Source organism: Nomia melanderi, chromosome 9 (assembly GCF_051020985.1).
Source record: "Nomia melanderi isolate GNS246 chromosome 9, iyNomMela1, whole genome shotgun sequence".
Classification (NCBI taxonomy): Eukaryota; Metazoa; Arthropoda; class Insecta; order Hymenoptera; family Halictidae; genus Nomia; species Nomia melanderi.
Genome location: NC_135007.1, coordinates 4889437 through 4917170, shown reverse-complemented (window position 1 = coordinate 4917170; position 27734 = coordinate 4889437). Strand labels below are relative to the sequence as shown.

At 30.6% G+C, this 27734-nt stretch overlaps 2 protein-coding genes across 3 annotated transcripts in view; one reads left to right on the top strand and one right to left on the bottom strand.

Annotated features, from left to right (window-relative positions):
- The first annotated feature begins 580 nt into the window (after positions 1–580).
- On the top strand, positions 581–10826 carry LOC116431295 (uncharacterized). Its single transcript, XM_076370672.1, has 9 exons — positions 581–750; positions 1275–1411; positions 1766–1933; positions 2075–2389; positions 7140–7291; positions 7701–7836; positions 8223–8390; positions 8776–8915; positions 10407–10826. Exons 2-9 carry the CDS (start codon positions 1279–1281, stop codon positions 10572–10574), a joined length of 1380 nt encoding a protein of 459 aa, XP_076226787.1. The 5' UTR covers positions 581–750; positions 1275–1278; the 3' UTR covers positions 10575–10826.
- Positions 10661–27734, bottom strand: part of LOC116431294 (pyrokinin-1 receptor) — a 40340-nt gene continuing 23266 nt past the window's right edge. Inside the window, exons 5-8 of one of the 2 annotated variants that reach the window (XR_012999403.1) lie at positions 16366–16583; positions 15344–15571; positions 15163–15257; positions 14312–14459 (exon numbers count right to left, since the gene is read on the bottom strand). Coding sequence is in view for 1 of the 2 variants with exons in the window: in XM_076370780.1 (XP_076226895.1) it covers positions 14260–14459; positions 15163–15571; positions 16366–16583 (827 nt within the window). In the remaining variant the exon portion in view is untranslated. Of the gene's footprint in view, positions 14460–15162; positions 15572–16365; positions 16584–27734 lie in introns of both variants that reach the window. The other variant, XM_076370780.1, reaches the window with a different exon arrangement.

Genomic DNA, 27734 nt, shown 5'->3' with positions numbered 1-27734 from the left:
ATGAAAGTTTAAGGAGAATTTGAAATTTGATTATCTTAAATCTATTCTACTCCTTATTTCAGTTTTTCGCTCTGTATACAAACATTTGTTTTAATATTATTTATATTATAAAGTTTAATATTATACAGGGTGGGCCACGGAAAAGTAGCTCACTGATATAATAAGTGATATTGAAATTGAAGGTGGACTGCTTTCCTATAGCCCGCTCTGTATTTTTGTGATTTTTTGTATATTTGGTTAAAATTATAGTATTCAATTACTATAAAAAATAAATGTTGTAACCTATATCTTTATTTTAATTGTTATGAATGATATTAACCAGTTTTTTTGTTACCAATATTCCATATAAAATCATACATTATTAGAATGTTAAATTAATTTGTATATTTTGTTTCCCGTTTTAAATTCTGGCGGCTACAAATTTCGATTATACCTCGCCAGAGATTGATCCTGCGAATATTGAAATCATACACTTATTCCTACGCTTTTTTTCAATTTAGTTTCGTGTCTTAAATTACTAAATTCTAAATTCTTTAATCGTCCTCATTAAATAATTTATATCTACTGTTATTGAACTCATTCTTTTAACTTTACTACTATCGATAATCGAGACGTCGATAAATAGAATAAATAGAATCAGAATAGGAGGGGACATATAATTCGCAGCGTCGACCTCGTTCAGTTATTGCGTTATTAGTTGGAATTTCCTTGTTTGTACGACGGATAACGTTTTCATTTGACTAAAAATATGTAAGTGCGTTAATATTCTTTGTCGGTTTCATACAGTTTGAACGATCAATTAATGGTTATTATGAGTCTGTTTTACTTTTTGTATTCTGTGCATTAGTAAAGCTTGGTTTGCATAATTCGACTTCAACCGGCTACGTGCATTATTTCCAAGGATCAGTCCAGAAATTAAAAAGTTGCAATATATAATAGTACAACGTTACTGTATAGATAATAACAGAACTTAGCGCATGAACAAAACTGGATATTTAACACTAAATATTAACTATTAGCATTAGCATACTACAGCAAATCAGATTTTTCGATTTGGAATTAGAAGTAAATTATTTGAAGAACGACACGTATTTTTGTTAATTGCTTCGAATAGAAAAGTTACAAATCTTAAGGCTAATAGTTTTTTCATATATATATATTTATATATTTTATATTTATTTTTATTTGTAATATTTTAATTTATATGGGTGATTGTAACCTCTACTTGTATAATGTCAATTATGCAAAAATATATTTTATTTTTTTTGTTATAGAAAAATGCCCACATACAAGCTCACTTATTTCCCAGTCACAGGTTTGGCTGAGTCAATTAGATGGCTTCTGGCATATGGTGGTGTCGAATTTGAGGATGTCCGCTTTGATAGAAAGGATTGGCCCACTCTTAAACCAGGTTAACATAAATTTTACTTTAAAATTTGTAGATTCAAATCACACTTTTGTATTCTTAATAGAGATGCGGTACAATGAGATAACATATAAACTCTATGTTATCTATTGAGTCTCAATCGTGCGTAATTGTTCAAAGCAGACAATATTACATGCTTCTAAAGATATCATAATATTTTACAGAGAATAATTATATTCATAGCAAAATAATTCATGTTATTTTGTGATATTAAATATTTTATTTTATTAAGACATTTTTGTTTAAAATTATTTGATTTAAATAAAACCTGCCATTTCTAAATGTGCAAAGTTTATATGTGACTTGGAATAAAGAATTGCTTATTTTGTATACATTTAGAAATGCCATTTGGCCAAGTTCCTGTTCTTGAAATCGATGGTAAAAAAGTTCATCAGTCTGTAGCCATTAGTCGTTATTTAGCAAAACAGTTTGGTCTTGCTGGAAAGGACGATTGGGAGGCCCTTGAAATTGATATGGCTGTCGACACTGTTCATGATCTTCGTGCAAGTAAGTGATCACTTATTGTTTTTATTCTATTAACCTTTATTCATTTGATGAAGTTACTAATAAAGACTTGATAACTAGACCCATATAACATTAAAATAATTATATTAATATTTTTATGTGAACCATAATTTTATTTTTTAGAAATTGCATCTTATCATTATGAACAAAATGAAACTGCTAAAGCAGCAAAATTACCTTATGTCAAGGAGGTAGTACCATACTTTTTGGAGCGTCTGGATGCTCAAGTACAGAAAAATGGTGGCTATTTGGTTGGTGGTGCTTTAACCTGGGCTGATATAACTTTTGTTTCTCTTCTTGACTATTTGGATTTTATGATGAATTCTGATACTGTCGAGAAATACGAGAATTTGAAACAACTAAAAGAGAAGGTCTTGAATGTACCTGCGATCAAAGCTTGGAATGAGAAAGCCCCGAAATCCAATTGGGTTCCCAAGTAAATAATATATAGCATTTCTCGCTCATTGTGTGGGTGGATTTCATGGAACATGATAATCTGAATCTATGTTCCATATATTTGTTATACCTATATTACTGGATATATATGAAGATCTTTGCATAACTATTATTTTGCATACCTACTAGTATTATATATATAAGCATATAAAGAGATTAGAGAATATAAACTGTTAAAATGATACCATACTTTTGTATTGAAATAAAGAATTTTACTAACTAATACACTTTTTGTTATTTGAAACCAGAAGAAAACTATTCTCTGAACTATATTTAGCATAATGATAAATGATAAACAAAATAACATTGACGTGAATCCAATGTACTTAACATGAAAGTACTAACGAATTTAAAAATAAGAAAATATTTTAAATATAAAGCGATACAAATTTCGTAGTACTGGGTACCAAATATTTTATTAATCGGAAACTTACTAATAACTTCTACATTCCATGTCTTAATATAATTCTTTCGATAACAATTTTATATATTTATAATTTTAAATGTTTTATATATTTAAATGCTTATTATGAATTTATCAATAACTTATATCAATAATTGAATAGAAAATTATCATTATTATAGTCTTTATAGTAGAGTAATGTCAAACATTTTGAAACTTTCTTGTCGTATCTATTATTAATCTTATTCCTCAATTAATATTGAATCAACTTTAACAAATACTCGTTTAAAATCAAGTTTCTTATCGAAAGAATGACGAGTTATCTTTTTGAGGTCGGTTACCCTGTTGATATCACGGAGGGTTGGTCCATAGGCGTGCCAATAATTTTTGATGTAAGTAATATATTTACATTAAAGAATTACTTTTAGATCACGTAATGTTATTTGTATTTGGATGTACGACAATTCGTAATATTTTTTTAAAAACAATGATAGAAAGTTCTTTTTTTTATAATGAAAATTGCGAAAAAATAAAGTTAGTCGAGGATACATTGCTCACCTTTATTATAATTACTTTTATATCATAAATATGATTAATATCTAACAAGAAGAAAATATATTTTATGAAAGTGACTACATGTAAGAAAAATAGTTAAATAGGGCTCTGTGCAAGGTTTAGTATACCATACATGCAATTGCAAATGTAAATATTTAACAATTACATTCGTAAACGAGACCAGGTCATCTCACTCGGAGTTACCGAGTTTTTTTAAATGTTTCGACCTTGACTTCAATCGATTAAAAATATCTTTTACAAATTGCTCGTGAATGATACAATTCGTACGACGAGAAAATATCGAATATTTATATTATTTATTTTTAATTATTACTTCAGGATTTTTTAATTACTTGGTCATTATATTCTGTACATTCTTTAGAAAAGGATAGTTATGGAATACTAGTAGAGGAAATGATTGAACGAGTAGATCATTGTAGCTTTTGTAGTTATATACATTTATGTAAGAAGAGAACAGATTTCTTCACGCTATGTGCAGAATGAATTAAATGGACGTAGCATCTTTGCAGTACCGCCGCGTAGATCTTCTTCGATGTACAAACATAGAAATCATACATACGTGACTATGTATATAGTAACAATAGCGACAAATGTCAGATTCTGTTTGAATCAAAGCCGCTATTGTATGATATGAGCAGAAAAAATAACAATTCCACTTTATTAACTCCTGTATGGAAAAATTTGTATTCGTAATCGTTAAATAATCGTAACTATAGGGGCGTAAATTTGATGGATATTTAAGAATGTAAGCAATAACCCTTGATATGTGTAATCATGCATCAAATCTTTGAACATTCGTCTTATTTGTTCCAATGTAACGTCATAATGCAGTTAAGTTTGGTAGATTATTTGATTATATTAAATAGAAATCAGATTTGTGTAAAATATTAATATGAATCTATTATATAATAGATTTGAAGAATGTGTAATACGTTATATATGTTATACATAAAATATTTTGGTTTAGTTAAAGCATCATATTATACTAAATGCTGGATTTAAATAAAACATTTTATTAAATTAAACACCATCAAAGAGTTAATTTGAATCTCCGTAAATCATTTTCTAGTAATTTCGAAATTATTTAATTCATTCTCATTTAAAAATTAATTGGAAAACAATATGTACCAAAATATCATTGTACTTCTTAAATGTTATTATTGCATAATATTAAATTAAAAGTGAATACCAGAATGATAATCGCACTAAAAATGTTACAGATAAATCCATATTTTTAATATTGTATATTCATAAAAATACCATCTATTACCATAAGCTTTATTATTGCACCGTATTTTCTTGAACAGTTAAAACGATTATTCCAGTAATTACAAAATTTCTTTTAAAATAATATATAATCAGAGATAGTATGTGGTTATATGACTAAACAATTTTTCAAGTCTTGTGGACGTAAGTATAATACTGATTAATTCTATGTAGATATTCTTTTATCGATCGGATCATTACCGAATTTGCTACAGTAAAGTATTGATAAGTCCAAATGACTTGCATTATGTTCTAATTTAATCGCACAATAATATATGATTTAAAAAACATCTTTCTATATAGAAAACCTATACACCTTTACTAACTTTGAGCCGTAATTTTGTGATACATATGATATAAATTAAATTATTATACTGAAATAATAAAATAAATATGTATTATACAAGTAGATTATTATATGATTATAATATTATTCAATTCAATAATTACATATGCTTAAACAATCATACTCGCTAAATAGCAATTTTTGAAACTGAAATAGTGAAAATTTCAAAATAGAATGCATCACCAAACGAGTCACGCCCTGAACTAAAAGTTATATCTGCTCACGGCCATGCCAGGTCTACAATGACTTGCAACTTTTTGATAATCCTTTGCACCAGATCTACAATGACTTGCAACTTTTTGATAATCTGTTGCACTATCATGCTCTCTATAACAATTTAATTAACAAATTTTAAGGTTTTTGTTGGAATGTCTAAAATTATTAGGAGTTCAATGAAATTGTTTAAACATTTGTTTACATGTAGAATAGGAGGTCTAATTCCGAATACAAATATTTCACTGATATATTGTTGAAAAGTAGTTACGAAAGGTTTTCTCTTATGTTTTCCTCTTTATCCTGTTGTTTTATAAAATGCACTAAACGATCGTACTTTCTAAAACTTATAGGTTTCCATCTTAAATAATTCATTATACGGATCATTTTTGTTGTTATGTCCCAAATAAGAAATATTCTTTGATTATTAATTTTTTTAATCATGAAATACATGGAAACTTGAAGACACTATTAATAAATATTAAAAATTTCTCTTTGCCTTACAATTCTTTCTTCTTTCATTAAAATAATATTTCTAAATTATCTTATATAAAGAAATGATATTCTTATCAATGAAGGTGCTGTAAAATAAATGAACATTATTTTTATCATATGTTACTGTGTATGTTGCAGGCAACACGTTTTTCATGAATCACGATTCAATGAAAATGGTGGGGATGAGAGATAGTGTATGCAATGTTTAAAACGGCTGGCTAGCGGTACGCAGGATCAGTTAGTCCACGATAGTTCGTTGAATTTGATTGTCTATTTAGAGTTCCTCGCTAAAATTGACGTAAGTGTTTTTGAAGTTTTAAAAACTATATCTTGAATTGGTGTGCATGAAAGTGTTTTGTCTACTTTCACAAATGATTTTTTTTAAAAAGATTCAATTTTCTGTATAATAAATCGTGTGCTTTACAATTAAACCGGAAAATTTGATAATCTGTTTAAAAAAGCAAACAATAACTTGGAAAAAAGAAAGTTAGTTGTCGTTAATACTATAATAATGAATAATAATAACTAATAATTAATAAGTTACTGTTCTACCCGAAATTTACTGAATACATAAACGGAACCAGTTATCTACAGTCTACGAAATTGTATTGTAAAGTTTGTAATTATTTATCATTCTATTTTATTTTTTATTTTTATTTTACTTAAATATTTTATTTGAACTATAAAATTCATTGTGAATAAAATTATCCACCAACTTCATACAGTAATTCATTAAAAATGTAATATACATCAGTCTTATTTTAATTACCAAACTTGATAGAAATTTCTCCAGTATCAACAGAATTTTTCCAGGGAAATAGAAGCTGAGTCTTGCATTTTTGTTTATTTTCTTGAATTTGTAATCCCAGAATCTCGTTAGAGGCTTTATGTCCTACATTAACTTCTTTTGCAATCTAAGTTCGCGATTTATAGATAGACACGACGAAACAGTAATTTTATTTTTCATAAGTTAGAACGTTCAAGTAGATGGATGGATAGATAATGTTTACTTATTTCCTCTCTTCCTTTCAAGTAATCTGGAAAATCGACATTCATAAACAAGATATTTAAATATTTATTATAAAAATATTCATCTTATTTTTCATTTGTTCTTCTTTTATATCGCTATTTCTGTTTTCAACATCAATACCACAGAATTGAGATCAGTAGCCACTAGAGCGCAATAGATTGAAGTATGTAGGGATAGTTTCTCTCAAGGACATTATGGTAACTCTGTATTCAATTACCTCCAATGTCACAACTGTTAGCAGTACACTTACTAACATTGGTCTGCAAATACTCAGATATATGTATATATCTTCCAGAATGTACTAGACTGTAGCATTACCCATGGTTATATAACTGATTAAAGCTTCGCTGATCATTCAAACAGACGATTCATCTTCCCGTTGGAATATTGCTCGCGCGTTGAGTAACCGGTTGCGGCGTTATTGGTTTTATGGTTGGGTTTAAGAGAAACCGCATAAGTCATTCTATGTGTAATTTAAAAAAAGATTACATTGTTTCCGATTTTTTCACCTTCCGGTACTCGTTATGTATTTTAAGAAATCATATTGTGTATGATGTTAGTTCCAAATTAAGTTTAAAAATTATATTTGCTATTCACTTTAATGACATGATTTTTGCGTACAACTTTTTACAAAATAAAATGATCCTCTTTATATATAAGTAATAATAACTCTTATTGATGAAAGTATATACGATGATGTTTTAAAGTAATAATTTTAATTAGATTAAAAATGATGCAAATGATAATTGTAGCGAAATTTAATTACAAAATAATATAAAATATACTTCAAAGGAGTAAATATGTACTTAGATCATAAACAATTAAGAGATTTAGTTTAAAGTTAAAAGTGTAGGAAGATAAAAATAGTTTTTATTACTTTTTTAATCTAACTGTACTTTATAAATTATTAGTTAGAGAATATTACAAGAAATAATTGTACTTATTAAATTACTATTGAATACAGATTATGCCTACCTACAAGGTGACATACTTCAACTTCACCGGCCTTGGTGAGCCCATTAGGTTTTTGTTGGCGCAAGCTGGTATCCCTTTTGAAGACAACAGGATTGCCTTTGAAGAATGGCCTGCACTTAAACCTAGTAAGTAGAGCTAAGTAGTTTCTCGATTAATAATCTCTTATTTTATGGCCCACATGTAAAAAATCCATTATTCAATTTCAATGTAAATATAAATCCTAGATCAATTTTTTACATTACTTTTTAAGGAAATCGAATCAACATTATTTTTCATAGTAAATGTCTATTTAGCCGTGTTATATGAAATATTGATAATATATTTTTAAAAAATGTAAAAAGTATTGTAAGTATTTTACATCTGAAATAAAATAACTATTTTTCAATAATTCAATCAACTAACGGTTAAAAAATTTGTTTCCAATAGTTATCATTACGTTCGCATCGTTTGTTAGTACCTAATAAACCGCTCGTTATGTAAAGACACAGCAAAGAGGAAAACATGTTTACAGAAACACCAACGGGCGTCTTACCCATTTTGGAAGTCGACGGAAAGCCTTACACTCAATCGAAGGCGATTATTCGTCTCCTCGCTAGACAAAACAACCTCTACGGTTCAGATGATTACGAAGCTTACTTGGCCGATGTCGCCGCAGATACCATTGAAGATTTGAGACAACGTACGTGTTTATATTATATTTACCATTTACATCGTTTTCCTTTAACACTTCTGGAGCTGATAATTTAATTCAAGATAATTTAATCTCGTAGAATACGGTAGCATTTCAATTATTATACAGAAAGGAAATTGATATATTGGTCAATGTTACAAATAAATTTCAGAGAAAAATAATAAATACTGCAAATTATTGCAGATTTGTTTTTCATGTATCATCAGGAATTAGAAGTAGAAATTAGTATTCATAGATTGTGGATGTTTATTCAATGAGACATTTTTATTAAATGAGGCCATGACAGTAATTGGTTCCATTCTTGTAAAAAAGTATACTTTGACAAAATTATTAGAGATTGCATGTTGTATATATTTGGTAATCATTTTTATAGCACTTACGCAATATTACTGGGAAAAAGACCCCGCCCTGAAAGAAAAACTCAAAGAGACTGCTTGGCAAAAATACCCCGCCTACCTTGACCAGCTTAATGAACAAGTGAAGAAGAATAATGGACACTTCGTTAATGGAAAGGTAACTGTTATATAAGTTAAATATAGTTGTCACGAAGTTAGAATTACGATATGCAGAAGAATGACATTAACTCGTTACAATCATTACAAAATACGTGTAGGAAATGATTAATATGGAAATAAAATAAATTGGTACGCTAATGGCATTGTTACAAAAATTAAAACTTTTGTGTGAAAATCGTTACGTAGTTACTATAGATTTGTTATGTTAAAAAATCATACATAGTATTATGAATATTTCCGATCTTTACATTCGTTAAATCAAAGGACGTTTTAATGGTTATTGTTGTATAAAACATGTCAATAATGGATAATTAAATACTTAGTTTCAGTTATAAATTTGAATACCGGCTGTTTTCACACTCTTAGTGTTACTAACTTAACTTGATAAAAGCTAATTTATATGGAACACGTCATAATGATCGACAGAAGAGAGTTTCCGGCTATAAACTAATTTCTATATCACTTGTGACCTTCTATTACCATATTTGCACCCCAACAATTGAGATTCATGAAGTTAAAAGAATAATTTAAGCACTCTAACTGTGCCTTCCGTTCATCCTTTTATGATTTTTGAAAGTTCACTAATTGAAATTGAGTTTTCTAAAAGATTATCAATAAAATGTATACATATAACAGAAAAATCTTTTGAAAACATAATCCATCAAATTTAGAACTTTAACTTTGGATGATAGAAGATTAGTCCATCTTGCTTGCAATTTACTATTTATTCGAATGTTTTATTATAAAAATAAAACTGTGTTTTTCTTTAAAATTCTCAGTATTGTTCACCACAATTGATTGTCTTTATAATTAATCAAACATATTAATTTGGATTTCACAATTTTTATTAATGTTATTAACAACTTTTATTATACAAATTTTAAATTTTAGTACGAAATAATGATAAGTTCATTTTGTTTCTTTTAGAATAAAAATTCACATATATTAGCTCATTTACGATATTGGTATAGTTAATAACCTTTCAAATTCGGTTACATAGAAAAGTAAGTGAAACAGTTTCCATAATTAGGATCAGACTTACAGTCTTTATGCATTTATGACAAATATAAATACATAGAATATAAAATTGAGAAATTTTCATAGTATTTTAGAATGCTGTTACTGTACCTTCGATTTACCAAAAATTCTTTAAATTAGTTTCTCCTTTCAGTTAACTTCTTAGCTACTGTATGTCACTATAGTGACTATCGTGTATATCATTTTTTTTAACGATATGGCACAATTCTTACTCTGCCATCGATGGTTGTGCACATTACAGTCTAATCTAACGTAATTGCACAATGGAAAATTCTATCGGTTTCAAATCCCAGTGTTACATTTGTGATATGCAAACCGCGTCAAACTTTGCCGTACAGACATGTAGCTTCGCTGCTAATCTTACCGTAGCTAAAAGGTTAATCTTTGTTTCTTTAAATTGTTCCGAAAAATTTGAAGTTTGCATAAAGTTCAATTATCATTTCTTTTTCAGTTGACCTGGGCAGACCTCCTATACACCGCGTACACAGAATTCCTATCCGCTTATGTAGGCCACGACTTCAACAAGGACCACCCTGAACTGAAGAAGCTGACCGAGAAAGTGAAGGCGCTGCCCAACATCAAGGCATACCTCGCTAAACGACCCAAGACCGACTTCTGAAAACGGAATTCCTCGACATTATAACATGACATGATACACGCGATACACAAATTTTCCAAGGAACTTTCTAATAAAAAACTAACACCATCGATCCCTTCTTTTTTTATTATTTTTCACACGACACTCGCACATCTTCTACATGTTATCATAATGATACAAATGTTACGCTAGATCTGTTCGATTCGACAAACGAACGGTGAAGGTGGAGCTATATGTCGCAAGTATAAAAATAAATATATGTTCACGAGAAAATGTTTCTTGAATGATCTCTTCTGTTGCCGGTTGATCTCGTCACACACGAGACGTTTCCTCGAATATGCTTTTTACATGTGGAAATCATAAAAAACATTCACGTACCGAGATGTGTTTCCTAATTCGTCACTTTACAATGCACATTTATTGTTTAAACCAAGCTTGCCCAACTCGCGGTTCAAGACGGTTGTAAATGCGGTTCCACAAAGAATCATAAGCTTAACAATACTACAAATACAAGTTAAACATGTTATTAACCCTTTGCTACAAATGAATAATTTAATTATTCAACTAACGAAAGACTAGCATGTGGTTCCTTTTCTTTCAGTGTTTAATACTTTGAAGCATAATTTAGATTTTCATGAAAAGGAATGTTAGAAGTTTCACCAGTTAGCTGGTTTTGACAAACATACTCATCATGAAGAAATGGCAAAGTTTTTTGTTATGACGAGTATACTCGTCCAAAAACAGCTAACTGGTTAAGGAAATATACATTTTTGGAACAACTAATTTTGTAGGTATACATTACTTCAATGGAAATTTTTGAAAAAATGATTTGTAGACATGAACACGTAAACATACTATAATAAGGTATATACTTTTCAAAGGGGTCGCAACAGCTATCTGGTTAAGACAGTCTCATCTGCAAAAAGTTAATAGAAAATTGTCAATTACTAAGGGTTAATTTATATGCGATTTGTAACAACTCTTCTTCCACTGAGTCCTAGGGAATCTAAAAGGTTGGACACTCCTGGTTTAAACGTTCTTGGCAAAAAGTTCGTTGGAAATTTTCAGTAGACGCTGTTTTATTAAGAAGCGCAGTTGTAAGAATCGCTTTAATGATAATGTTCGTGTATGACAAATTCTAAATGCAGTGAATTCAATCATGTATTCATTGGACACTCAGCATTTTCGTTTGTGATCGCATAATGAAGCATTTCTTTATACAAGCCTCCGTTATTTTTACGGGCCGCTTTTGTTTATATAATTATGATTACACTTTATGAAACACCCTGTATAAGGTAAGTACTTTCTTTGTCGATCATTGTAAAAGGAATATGTATATGCTTAAACTGTCATTTTCATTGTTGATATTTCTGATAGTACTGTCAAATCTATTCAGAACTGAGAGTTCTTTTAATGTAAAGTCTTAATCGCTATTTCTTGATTGACGCCATCGTTTTAATTTGATTTTCCTAAATCAAATTAAATTCGACTGTTTTCAATGGAACCGATGACTGAAAATGCAATGAACAATTAAACTAAAATGCTTCCGCTGGCAAGGATTGCGCGTTATTACAACTGGTATAGTGCTAAGTGTTCGTAACTATTCGAACATATTAACATATTTATTGGAACATATTCAGCTGCTGATTATCACCACGTATTTATTTTCTTAAATTCTAGCAACTACGTAGTCTACGATATCATAAAATTAGTCCTTTTCCAATTTTAACACTTTGACGGTTATATTATTTTCAGTAATACTTGTCATTTATCAATAATATTTTTTACAAACTCAAAAGCAAATGCACTTGTTTAAAAACTATTAGAACCCTTATTATTTCAACTAAATAAAAAGGACTTAGTATTTATTTAATCACATTATTATGATATAGTTCTTGTGAGGAAAGAATTGGTAAAGAATAGTAATTTTAATTTAGTACTGTGGCGAAATGAAGTGACAAGTGATGTTATGTGTATATATCTTACTGCGTTATTTTTCTATAGTTATAATCGTATCCTGTCATTTGTAATGCATTTCCGTGCGCAAATTGCCTTATTTTCACAGTTCCTTGCACGTAATTAGTACCAGCATAATGATTTAAACATTAAATTCCTGAATCAGCACGTGAATCATTATATTGATAATAACAAATATTAAACGTATGAATATTACCAGTCAACATATTAGCCGTTTCGCAAGAAGGAGCAAGTAACATACATCTTAATATTTTATTCAAACACTGACGTTAACTTCAATCGGTACTCAGTCGAATTATTGTTGAAAGTAAACCATTTTAAGATGAAAATGGTATAATACATACATACGAATCGATCGAATAATTATGAACAGTAGCACATTTATTGTCAATCCTCGAGAGAAGAAGCAAGTCACTTGAAATTCGTTAAATGCACCATAATGTTACGTGTTCACACTTATCGCTACTATTAAATAGGACTATTTACATCGATGTTTGCGCAAATTTCGCGACTTAAATTAGAAAAATTCGTTACAGGTTCCTTCTTCCATCGAAAAAGAAAGAAAAACAGAGGAAGGGATACATAGTATGAGTACAGTACCGTCTATTGCAACGAACCTGGCACTCTTGTCTGAATGGCCAGATTCGAAGACGCACGCCTTGCACACACAGATTTTCGATTCCGGCATATGATTCACTGAGATGCTCACGCATACTAATCTGTTAATTTGATTGAGAGCGCTAAGAACTGTTTCCGAACTCAGAATTGGATTTCTCGATGCGACTGTCTCCCTTCCTATGACGTTACGAGTGCCAGGTCTGCTGCAACGGGCGGTACAGTATTCTCGCGATTAATACCCGATAGTCGGGACTGCAATCGGGCACTAATCGCGCAGTGGTGTTTATTCCAAGTCATAAGATCCGAGTCGGGCTCCTCTGTTTGTCTTCTTGTAGAAAAAGATGGGGCGAATGAAAGAACAAGAGATCGGAACTTCGGAACGATCAAAATAAACAGATGAATGAGGGGACACAATGCAACGTTAAACTTTCTTATTTTTCACTTTTATTGGCTGAAACTTTTATCAATTAAATTGTGAGGTTTCTGTGATTAAAACGAAGACGAACAAGATATATGTTGGAATATATTTGCTTATTTAATAAATTATAATAATTTATTTTCTTTTAGTAAATTGTGATTAAAAGTGTGCCATGTCTGGTCTTGTTTTAATCAGAAAAATCTCACAAATGTGTTAACAAAAGTTTCATTTACAAAAGAGACCCTTATAAAAAAGTTTTATCCTTGCATTAATATTGTCTTACCGATATCTACCACCATTGAACAACGTATCATATTACAATTGTTTGGCGGTCGGGCTTCGTGGCTTGCTGTGAGGACAGTATACTGTAGAACCTCAATTATCCGAACTAATTGGAACAGGATGGTCCGGATAGTCAAATTCTTCGGACAATTTATTAGTAAAACAAATGAAAATTAATGTATCACTTGTTGGAATAATTGAGAGTTCGGATAATCAAGGATTGAATAATCGAGGTTCCACTGTAATATACTTAGAACGTCTTTTCACTAGGAAGAATTGAATTCCAGTTCTGCAGGTGACGGTTGAGAGATTAAGCATAGAAACGGAGAAGTTTTGCTGGAGAACAGTAGTCAGACATAGTTCGCCGGGAAGAGGCATTCAAGTGATTACATCGTAATTCACTCTATCCAACTACTGCGCCAATACTGTGCCGGTGAACTTGGTCTCATCAAGATCTTGCAAACTGGAATTGCTGATTCTCTCAGTGATCGGGTGGCTTTGAAGCCGGGGCAACGCGGTCGCAGTTTCCGGTTTCGTTGAAGAGTTGCTGGTTTTTGGCTGCAACGAGAAGAGACCTTTCGTGCCTTGCCTCAATCTTACGGCGAGAATTTCTGTAACATAAACAATAATTCAAATAAGATGTATAACTTTACATCTGTTATGCCTTAACACTATATAGTTTTGCGGAACGCGGTGATTTTGATTGGCGTAATTACACGCGTTTATATCTTCATTCTGTATCTTTCAATTTTCAAGATTTTCAAGAGCTAAATGAACGAATATCAATTTTTCTAGAAACAATAGAACAAGCTACACAATAAACGTCTGTAAACCTAGTGTTAAAGATATAAAAATCACAAGAAAGAGTATGAAAATTAGAATCACGTTTTATCATCATTGATACTCACCTAGATACATGTTGCAATAATGTTGTTATTAGAATCTAATTAGAATACAGATGTGTATACAAGTACATTATCTTTTAACAAAAGTAAATAATAATTCTCTGTTTTACAATAAATTTATAAATTCATTTTGTCATTAGACAATTCTAATCGTGGAAGTAGCTTTTTGATTTTACATATCTTTAATAGTGCAGAGTTCAAACATAAACAACGAAATTTTTAAAATTCAATGTCGTTAATATTGTAAAGATGATGAACAAACGACGAAAAATATAATACAAATATTATGATACAATATATATATATATATATATATATATATATATATATATATTATATTATATATATATATAATATAATATAATACAACAATAAAAATATAAACAAAGAAAAATCGTGAAAAAATTACCAAAAGTGGCAGTCCTCGGTGGTCGCTGAATCTTCAGCAGGCACTCGTTGACGCAGGACATGCCGACGTTGTTGTTACCCTCGCTGAAATTCTTGCTGATTGAAGTCATCAACATGAGTTGACTAAAATTTGATCTTCTGGACACGGTCCTCTCGTACTCGTGGCCGTGAATCCTACTCACCTTCGTAACCTGTCGATTTTCTTGTTCCTTTGGCAGACTGTTTAAATCGGTGGACATCGTTGGCCAACCGACGCTTGTCATTTTCTGGTTATCGTCGCTGACGGATATCGACGGTGAATTCTGACGATCATCCGTCTTCCTGATCGTGGACCTCGGGTATTTTAAAAGACTACTATATGTTGGCTGTCTGGGGACTGACTTTCGACCGCAGCGATTGGACAGCATCGACTGTAAGTAAGTTTTAGTTTGTTCAATATATTCCATAGGTAATTCAATGTATTCTATAGGTTCTCTTTATTGGAATGATTGGTTTCGCATTATTGGAATAGTTGCGTTTGATTTTAATCATTTGAGAACGAATGTTATGTTTAACACACTACCATTTTCGATAAGAAATGAAAGTTGAAAGGAACGAATTTAAGTATTCAAATGATAGAAGATCAACACGTAGTTTTTTTATTTCATTATTTATTATTATTTATCCCTTCCTTCTATGAAATAGACTTTTAATGCTTTCAAAAATCCTTCCCCGCGAATAGTTAAGGTTTATGCAGAGCTGATCAAAAATATGAACATCAATAAAGTTTAATCAATTGCTTTGTTTTGTTCTTAATTACCGCTTTGATGAATCAGTTTTTAAAATTGTGACATATCTATATAATCATTATATATTTATTAATTATTTAATAGGAGTATATCTTATAATATTCATTATTATATTAAATAAATAATTTTAAATTAATATTTGAAATAAATAAAGAATGGCGTGGCAACATTTTTATAGATGAAATACTATAATAAAATAATATGGCAAAATAAAAAGGGATCCGTTGATCTAAAATAATATTGAACACTTTCAAATACTGCTTTCTGTTCTTAAATGAGCATAAAACATACTGGAGGAATGTCTGTGTCAACAAAATTTTGAAACGACTCAAAGAAAATTCCCGTAGATACGAAAAGATAATTTTGATGAAGACGTCGACGAGATTTCTGTTGAGGATACTCCGGTGAATACTTACCTTGAAAGCTTCTCTAAATTTGTTGGACATGATGTTGTACAGAAGTGGATTCACCGTCGTGGAGAGGTAATAAAATACCCCTGACACGTACGTGAGGATGGTGTAAACTATCACTAACGCGTCTTCCGGTTCGGCCTTCGTGCTCTGCGCATAGACAGCCAACAGTCTTTGGGCATGGAACGGTGCCCAACAGATGAAAAACGCCACAACCACTGCAACTGCAACAACACAGAACCCTTTCACCTTTCGTTGTCATTATACAAGTTTGTAAATTAGTAAGTCAAACACGATGCGCTATCACGAAAATGGAATCACAAAAACGAAGATTGGAAAATGGAAAATCTTTTAATAAAAAAGCCATAGTTAGAATTAATGACGTTTATTTAAAATGTGAACTTCTGAACTATTCACTTTTTCTTATTTTATTTTAATATATTCGTTATCAGTGTCAATATTCTATTGTAAAATGTTCGTTCATTATATTACCACGAAGATTTTAACTATTTACAAAATATTTCCCAACTTGACACATGTGTGTTCTTCCAAATTCTCTTTTGTACAGTATCTTTCAACATCTCTTAACATTTATCAATATATAATGGTATTTGAAAATATCGGGCTGCAGTTAGTACGTGAGATAGATCGCAGGGTTGTACGTGTCGGTTTCTATCGCTGTTTCATGGAACAATACGTCCATAAACCTTTATCGTTTAAAGACACTCAGAACTCGATGCAGTCAGGTCATATCTTGACAAAAAATTTAATTAAGTTTTCCACGTGCGCGACGCTCCGAAGGAGGAGTTTTCCACCACTACTGTGGATGAGGAAACGTATCCCTCCTTCGGGTGATAGTGAATAAAGAATATTTGTGATTCATTCATGAAATTTCGAAGAGTCTGCATTCAGTCATTAACCTTAATTGCGAAATTAAGATTATAATTAACATTAATTGCCAAACATGTCGTAATTTAATTCTTTTGTTTTTGAATACGTATCTTTTTTAACATGAATTTTGTGAAAAAAAACTTACGGCTGTGCAATAATAAATAATGTGTAATAATTTAAAATGTCCGTGGTACGTGTTGTAACATTTGGCACGAAAAGGTTAATATTTTTCGTCGGAAATGTTTCATTTTCAAATTGTTCTATTTGTAAATAATTTTACATAAATTTTGAACCAGTCGATGGGGTATCGTGAATAGTTTATGGAACCAGCAACCGAGGTTTTGATATCAAGACAGTCAATCAAAGGTATTTGTCAATCTACAATGGATTCTACCAAACAATTATAAAAACATTTTGAACATGATCGTAAGCGAATACTGATTTGTTATGTACACTTTCTGTAAATTTTTTCGAAAAAATTTATAAACATTTGTTACAGTCATGCACAATTATTTACTCTATTTTTTTTAATAAATAATTGCTCAATATTAATTTGAGTATATCCTATGAAGTACTGTAATTTATAGTTTGAAAATGTAGTTCACTTTGCATTATATCATTTCTTTTTCTAAAACTCTGTTCTAATTATGGTCGTATGAAAAAACTTGATTTAGAGTTGTATGACTCTATATAGAAATATAACTTATAAATTCAGGTAGAAGCCCGAAACTATAAAAACTATAGAAAGTTCAAATAAAAATTAAAAAAATAGCTAATTCAATCTGATCCTTGATTTACGCGAAAATTCGTTTCTCATGGATTCGTTTTAAGGGAACGAAAATCATGTAAATAAAGTCTGTCAGTGCAAAAGAAAAAATATTAGAAATAAAAGCTAGTGCATATAAGTTTTAGAATTACATATTTATTTCAAATAGTTTAACCAAAACAAAATAGTGAAAAATTAAAAGTGCACGGGGACATCGGGAATCAGCCACACGCTTCAGCTCGGACCTTCCAAGAAACATAGTAGCCAAGCTTCCGAATCTTCAGGATTCAGTAAACAAAAATTTCTAGGAAAATACATTTTATAGCTGTGTAAATTAAGATCGCACGTAAAAACTACCGTATAAATAGTGTTTTAACCTGTTAACTGTGGAATGTAGTTTAAAAAAATCTCTCGTTTCGCGTGCAATAAAATTAAAAAATGAAGTGTGCACTCGTCAAACGCAGGACAAATACATTTAAAGCATATTTCAATGAAAAATCAAAGCAAAACAAAGACATATTACATGTTCATTTAAAAAAATAAAGAATTCATCGTTGAAAGACTTAGTATCATTTTGATTTTAAGATGACGCGGGTACTCGTCAAACGTAGTTAACTGATTAATTTACCGAGTAAAACAGAGATTCGCGTAAAAAGAGTCCACGTAAATCAAGTGTCAGGTATATGCGCGTATTCAGGACAAAAATTCGTTCTGCAAATATTGGATTCAGAAGCATGTCGATCATTTCACGCATTTGTCCAAATGCAACTCGCAATAGTAAATAGACAGATGCTTGCATTCCCAGAATAACGGAATAAGAATTATATTCATGGTGTACACTTCTATCGTACACCTCGAGTACGATCGATTCAGCTTGTAATGGACTAGTAAGCGTTCCGAAGATCTCGTTTTATACCTGTGTAATTCGAATATCTGAATATCAATGAACCAGAAAATATTCATGCGAGCCACATAGCTGAATAAATATAGTTACTTTCAGGCAATCATTTATTATAAGCCAAGTCCAATATTGGGAAATATGGTTCAAAATATCCTTCTTGAAGTTATCTTATCCAAGATTGTAGATAAAATGTATTTACGCTCTTACTGAGCCAGAGAAAATGGTTTTAGCTTATGGAGGATCGTCTTAAGCCAACAGTATATAGAAATCTTGTTTAAAAATCTATTTTTATTCATTGGGTATTCAGAAGGTGGTGACAGTTCGAGGCCAGAGAATTTCTCCATAACCTGGTCTATTTTATAACGAGTATAATACATCCAGAAGACTGTTTCATCCACATGCTTCGGATAATGCTGTTTAAATCACTTGAAATTTCGAGTGGCTTCAAATCAAGATGGATACGTAATTGGGTGAACGTAATGTAAGTTACCTGAGATGTTAGGTAATTGTGACGTGGACTTGTCTGTAAGATTATGCGATTTCAACGCGACTCTGTCTCAAATAATTACAATTTCAGACGCTTAAACATTTGAATCACTCTTAGAACAGTGGGAAGATTGTTATTAAATCATAAAACTTCATGTAAATTATTCACTTTGTCAGAAATGTCACGTAATATTTTGGAAAAAGAAGAAAGAAAGGAAGAGAGAGAGAGAGACTTCTTCATAAAGAAATGTTGAAAACTTTGATTTTTTTCTTTTTGTAACTACGGTGCGTTTTACTGAAAAATGTGAAAATATTTAAGAAAACTTTCTTCCATAAGAACTTTTCGTTTCTTTTAGAATTTTACATTATTTTAAGTTTCTTATAATCAGAATTAAGAATTTATTTCAATAATAGCAATACTTAAGCGCAGAATTTATTTCAGTGTTCATATGAAGTAATTTTTGTTTATATGTTAGCTTGGGCTTTATTATTTTATATCATTTGCAAAATCTGATAACATTATGTCGAGTCACCTGCAAGCTTACGTAATAAAGCTGTTTTAACTGATCGGAAAGCTTTAATCAGTTTTTATATTTTAGTTAAACGATTTTGTTTCTGTTTGTCTGAGACTTAGGGAAAATGTTTTAGTTTATCTACAGTTGAAATAAATTAAATTAAATTACCTTGAAGTTTAAGTTAAACTACTTTAACACATTGACGGCGATATGACCTACTGGTAGGTGACAAGATGTACGTTTATTTGGCGCACAAATGAGCGCCCATATGAACGTGTTAAGCAACCACTATCTTCTCATTAATTCTCTAATTAACACTAGGTTTATGGAACACGTCAATGTGACGTATATTCAGTTTTAGAAACACTATTTACTAAATATTTACGTCGACTTTGATTGATACAATTACATGATTACATAATTACCTCTATTTCCTATTATTAAACTTCACAATTAACAAATTTATTGCTCTGCTATTATAAAAGAAGCAGTTTCTGCTTCAAATAAGATCTATTTATAATTTAAATTAATTTTTCAATTCTAAACCATTTTTCCTGTAACTTAAGGCACAAATGATATTTATGTAATTAAATTATTATATACTTGAATCATAGCATAAATAATATTTCAAAATATTCTACTTATCAACACTGTATTGTTGCGATGAATGTTAATGCTCTGAATTGCAACCCATAATTGACATTATCAGTATAGGCTTTTACAATAAATGTGAAAGTTCTAAATTTTAACATATAATTGACATTATTAGTATTGTATTTCACAATGAATCTTAATGCTCTAAATTGCAACATATAATTGACATTTATCGTACGGTAACCATGTTATCAGAAATTTGTATTTCAGACACTGATGAGGGTGCCCGTACAAAATTGTATCATCCAAATTATGGTAAATACGAACTGTTTGAAGTTTCTACATTTTTTCGTAAACATGTAAAATCAATACCTTCGCTGTAAATTTCACTAATGACCCTGATAAATTTCGAGTCCTACGGTATTTACGTTCTTGCTTGAAAGTAAATCATTTGCATGGAGCAACGTTAACTTCCTAAGCGTTTGTCGATAACTGCAATATACTGAACAAGATAACTACTTCGCTAGGTTCTCGTTATTTCTCGAAACGTACTAACGAGCAATGAAAGGCAATTTTCATGAACAATTTATGCTTGAGAAAGTTTATGAATAAATTTTACGATTACCTTCATTTAAGATATTTTTATTTCAATAGAAAGGATTGTTTTTAAAAAAGACTACAGAAAATCAGATGTTAAGTTAATAAAAGAGGGACTCTCCTATGCGAACAACTCTACTTTTAATAATAGCTTACAATTGATGTTGTATTATACTATCTATCAAAATATTTTGATAGATTCTCGTGAGATGAACAAATTTTTAAAGAAAAAACTAAAAGAAAAACCATTTATTGTATTCAAATATTGCTGGAAAACAATTTTTCATTAGTTATTTTAGATTTCTTAATAAACTTCTTACTAGTAGATAAGTCTAATAGGTATAGACGTGAAACCATTTTCCAAGTTCCTATTCTTTATATTGCTACCATAATATGTCATACTATTTTTTGCAAATGGAAAAACTATCTTCTATAAACCTATAGAAATTATTTTTTATAGATTGACAAGTTAATAAATTTACATAACTTTCCTCCCTAATCTCTTTCGTTACGTTTTATCTTCTATTGTCTCTTAGGATAAACAAGGATTTCTAAAGAAATTCCATTATTACTACTATTTTAACAAAATTTCCAATCTTTATGCTAATATAAAAATTTCTATTCATGCCCTTGTTATTTACATTTTTTATGTATGTTTCTCCGAATATTCCATTTAATCCCTTACATAAATTTTTCAAGGTTTCACGCGAGTCTAGACAATTCTCTCACACATTTAGCGACCACAGCCTTCCAAAACTGATGACTACATTTGCATATTATCCCTAGATCTTTTCCCTTTTTTCCAGTATCGAAATTTCAATTTCTCTTAACCTTTTCCATGATATTTCCACCTTCCAATATCTTTCCAATGTTCTACATAGGCCTCGATAACATCTTCCCTATATTTATCTACCCTCATGCAACGCTGCTGCTTTCTTCTTTTATTGCCTTATCAGTTTACCGACTTTTATTTCGCATTCCCGCTTTCGCCTTCTGCGTGAGCTACAACGTTTTATTCTATTTCCTTTCTGCACTTCTTCGTTTCTTAAAGCCTGGTATTTTCATCTTAACTCGGTAACCAATTTAACTCTGTACGTACACGTTGTTGAGTTCTACTAAGGAAGAGTACCTCAGTCATTCGACTTAGATTTTAACAAGCACTTTTGAGATAATGATATATAGTCTTTTAATACAAAAATGTATATTATAATATTTTAACGAATCATAATTAAAAATATAATGTTATTTAAATGCAATGTAATTATATAATATAAAAATATTATTCACAGATGGTCTTTTACATTATAACAGATTTTCTAGTAAGTAGATAATTTTTCGATATAACTTCTACAACTTGTATATTAAACTTTCTGTTTTCTATAATAATAAATATAGGTTTATTCTTTATACCATTATTTGAAATATCAAATAAGATTTATTTATTATCACATTTTTTCCACCTATTATTTACATTTCCATTGTAGTATGTATACTTGTAACAGTTATTACCCATCACCGCATTCAACTGGAAATATAAAATAAAACAAATAAAATACGCTGAAAAGTGGCCATAAATCTTCATACTATGCAAACTCGTAAAAAGTTACATAATACTCGTAAAAAGTCACCATTGTTTCCGTTATAAATAAACTGAGTCGTCGAAAATTCAACATTTTATTCTCACAATAAATTACCAATCAGCTCTACTGACGCGCCAGAAGCATCAGCGTCACCTCCATTACTTGCGTTTGTTCTCTAACATCTCCGTGCCCGAACTTTGCATCGCAAAAACCGTCCATTATCCCCTATTCTCCCTGACAACTGTCACCAGGCGGTAGCAAGGTGGCGAAGTGCCGGGGCGACGAGTTTACATCATAAATAACGGGTAATTGTAATAAAATCTATCGAAGCAGAAATAATCTAACGTCACAAGTTGTTGACGCTAAACTTGCATCCCTGTTGTACGCCCAACGACTTATTTTCTCCTCGTGACGCGTGTTTGGACTCTCCTGTGACGTCTTTAGACGCGCGACGCATCGTAAAAAATATCTGAAAAGTGACTCGATGTTTCATCATCAACACGATGTGACGATTATAACGGATAAACAAGTTAGTTTCCAAGAGGGTTTATTTCAAACTCATTTGAGATTCCTCCCGTCCGTGCCTCGAAATTTCTACAATGGTCCACGTACTAACAGTAATTTCAATGGAGACGCGGACTTTTGTAATTAGCGACGCCATTTTGTGACCGTGCTTGTACGTGCTCATAAACATTTTTGGATGGTATTACGACGAGGAGAAGGAATTCAAAAGAAAGTGGGGGAATCTGGAGTTTAGTGTAGTTGAAAAGTGCGACGTTAGTTTCATTAAACTGTCCAGTGGAAGACGTAGCGCAGACGTTGTATATTGCAGGAAATGTATTTATACGTACTATCAAGGATTGTTGGCATCTTTGTGATTGTAAAACGGCAATTTTCAAATGTAATTAAATTACTACGTTTACAATTAGTGCAACTTTCTTTTGAATTATGAAGTTGACAGAAATTTCTGGCTATTCTTTTCGAAAATACAGTTTAATGCAGTCGAACATTAGAGAACAGAGACCTTCAATGTTTAATTAAGAAATGATCTATGCACTAGTGAATTATGAAAAATTAATAGATTAAACATTAGGCTATAGAACGAAAAAGTCAATATTAATTATAAACACATCTATCCCTCAATTTACACGATACTTTATCTACACGATTTCGCTTTTACACGGTTGCGCACGTATTTCTATGGTAAATTTTGTATTTCATTTGTCACTTTTCTTTAAATCTAGAAAGAGGAATTTCCCTTTTTATATACACGCAAGAACCATTTATGTAAATTGGAGCAGTAAAGCTCAGTAAACGTTTAGCAGCAGAAATGTATATATCGTTGTGCTTTTCCTAATCGGAATTTTTTAAAGCGTCTTATTTACTGGTTTGTGATAAAGAATTTATAGTTTTCGTAGCATTTTTATGATTTATTTCAAATTGTGTAGGCTTGGTTTCTTGGTTCAACTTTAGATTTCGTTTCTTATGGATTTTATATTTCTCATTCCTATGAAATAAATCATGTACTTATAGCTTTATATATTTGTCATTTCATAAATGAACTGATAATTTATGTTTTTCATGGTATTTTACTTTTATTAAATAAATATAAATAAATTAATTCGATTAAATATGTAAATAACTGAATTATGCACATTTTGATTTGTTTTCGATTTACACGGTTTTACATGCAGAAATTCACGATTTCGATTTACACGGTATTCTCAGGAACCGATCTTCCGTGTAAATCGAGGGATATGTGTATTATATGATACGGATGATTTCACGAGAACAAAGGTCCCCTAGATTTATGAACTAGTTTGAGTAAGTGGAGCAAGGATGAAGGCGAACTCGGTGCAAAAAAAGGGAAAGCCTTCCCATACTTTCATCTTTTACAATGTCGAACTGTAGATGAAAAATGCGAAGGCGACGTGGTCTGGTGGGAAACCGCAGAATTTATGCTCGGCCATCGCCCTTATGAAAGCTAATTTATTTAAAGGTTTTTAGAAATTCTGCATCTCACGTTTCTCCTTTGTCGTCTGCACTTTCGATAATCAATAAGTGAGCTGCATTTAAATTCTCAATAAATTCGAACATTCGTTTATAATCGATTTCCAGATAATCGATTTAATCGTCTTAACATATTCATTGAAGTAATAGGTTACTAATATACTGATTAGAATTACTAAGCGTACTAATACTACAGAGTACTAATATAATTAATTCCCAATTCTCAATTTTACGTAAACTGAAATAGAATTTATATTTTACCAGTGAATTTTATATTTAACAAATAAATATCTCTTGTGTTGAGGTTAGTAAACAATATTAATCATGTACATTTTATCTCATTAACGAAAGTTTAATTAAGGAAATAGAAAGAAAAATTCGTACAATATTAAATAAATTATGAAATGCAAAAAAAGGAAAAGATCAGGTTTTCGTGGGTAAAGGGAATTATTCCAAATGCTTTGTTATCTTTTATTCTGAAGTTTTCATATAACCGCACACGCGTCTGTGTTTATTTTCTCCGCAAATATTTGACAAGGAACGATTTATACAGTCGTATGCAGCTGGTAGGTACGTTGAATGCATTCGCGTCTGGTGCACATCGCGAAGAAACTCTGTGTAAGCCGACTGGATCGCGCGATTGTTTACCGGCGGAACATGATCGTTCACTGAATGTGCTTATTCTATACTAGACAAGAGAATATTAAGAAAACACACAAAATTGCATTGTAGATGATTCATTGGATGCATGTTTCAATTGGATGCGTTGCGTATATTTCAATCGGAATGTCCATAGTAAATTTTCGGTGAAATCACAATGACAGAAACAGGAGTATTACAATGTTGACATAAGTATGTAACATAGCTTGAAGATAAAAATTCACGGTTATTTCATAAATATCAAGATAGAATGCAATATCATTTTAATCGGAATAATTAGAACAAATTGATTGCAAAATATAATAAACTAATGTCACCATTTCGTTTCTAATCCAATGAACTGTTCAATTGCACAATAACAAAACAATAAAAATCAGTAAAATATTAACCCTTCGCGGTCGAATGTCGCCATATTGGCGACTTTGAGCTTTGATATTTAAAATCGAAAACTGCGGATGAATATTTTAATTATTCAATTAACACATCGAAGTCTTAACTACTAAAAAAAAAAACATTTATCAAAGACTTCGATGCATAATTCAGTTGTTTATGAAAAGAAATGTTAGAAGTTTAAAACAGTCTCGTCTGCAAACTGTTAATAGAAAATTGTCGACCGTTAAGGGTTAATTGAATTTATATATAACTAAATTAACAATACCTATACACTTAAAGTGTGCAGTAACTAGTAGTAGAAATAAAAAAATGTAACAAAAATATATCTGAAAAAATAAATTTATGACGAATACAAATTTCTATAGTGCGTTTTCTTTTCAATAAAATTGATATATTATCATTTTATGTTTGTCTGTATATATGTGATCGTGATACAAGATATACGTAATTCTAATTGTTTAAAATATGAGGCTTTATAAACATAGATACCTCATTTTCACTTTCAACGTGAATCCCTCACTCTCTTTGGTGGAAATTAATTCCAGGTAAACTGTTTTGAAAAATTACGATAGCATAGCCAGCGATAACCTCTAGGAAACAGAGTGCGTCATTACACTCACGTCCGATATCGGCAACAAAAATAGTCGATATGACCCGTGGACTCCATGCACCGCTGTACAGTGCTTAACTCTCGGACAAGTCTAATACATATAACTGATACATTGTTTTTAATTAATCTTATTTATAACCGAAAAAATAGAAATCTTTACAAATTATTCAAATCTTGAAAGTCATTTTTTCATCCGTCAGAATAAATGTGTTCCAGATTATTTAAGAAATTGAAAATATGGTTTAAGAGTGTTACAGTAGTGAAAGAATTATTTAAATAACGGGTATAACTTGCAATACAGGCCACAATTTACAAATTGTTAAATAACTTTGTGGAATCTATTAGAATCAGTTTTTCCTTGTTAGATATATTTCAGTACTCATTACTACAATTCCCAAACCAAAATGTAGTTGCGGATACTTGCGGTTTAATCAGTTACGTGGTTTGGAAGTCATAATTAAGGGAGCATTTTCATTTGAAACGAGATATTAAGCTTAATGTACTAATTTTAAGCTTAATTACGCTAATTTTTGTTGGTATTTTACAGATTTATTTACTAATGTTTGAACCATGTTATAAATTTTTTTAAAGTCAAAATAAATAAAAGTTATTTTATGACTACTTACTTTTATGAATTTTATTTACCAAAAAAAGTAAGTTTTCAAATAATATTGATTTTTGTCTCACTTTTTAGATTAACCCTTTGCACTCGTATGTCATACTGGAGATGACAATATAAAGTTATTGGAAATTATTTTAAAAAGTATCACACTTTGAAAGATTACAAAAATGATATCTTGTAATAAATTTATTATTATTACAATAAATAAAATAAATATAAAACCTTGAAATCTACCGCTGTAAATTATTTAATTCATTTCCATAAAAATAAATAGAAGTTTGCACTCAACAACATTGAAAATAAATCGAGTGCAAAGAGTTAATCGATCACTGTGCACCGCGCCAAAGATTTTGATTTTGCAGTAATATTTTACATTTTATTTTAGATGACAAGTGAAAATCTATCTAACATGCGGATCCTTCATATGATGGACGCAATTTTTGCTGCCGATTATCTCCCTTCAATGGCGAACAGCTATCAGGGATGAAGATAAGTGATCCCAATACACTCATAAATTCACGAACGGTTACTATGGGAATAATCCTGATACTTTCTGGCTCTTTATTTTGTTTATGGTCGCTGGCTCACGAGGCTTGTTTCATCCGCGCTTTCCAATAATTCCGAAAGTCGATGCGACGATTTAAAGAAAATATATTATATCGTTTGATAAACGATATCCATGAAATTATGGTGTGGATAAAGGAATTTTCCTGACTAATTGATTAATCGAATGAAAACAATATACAACAA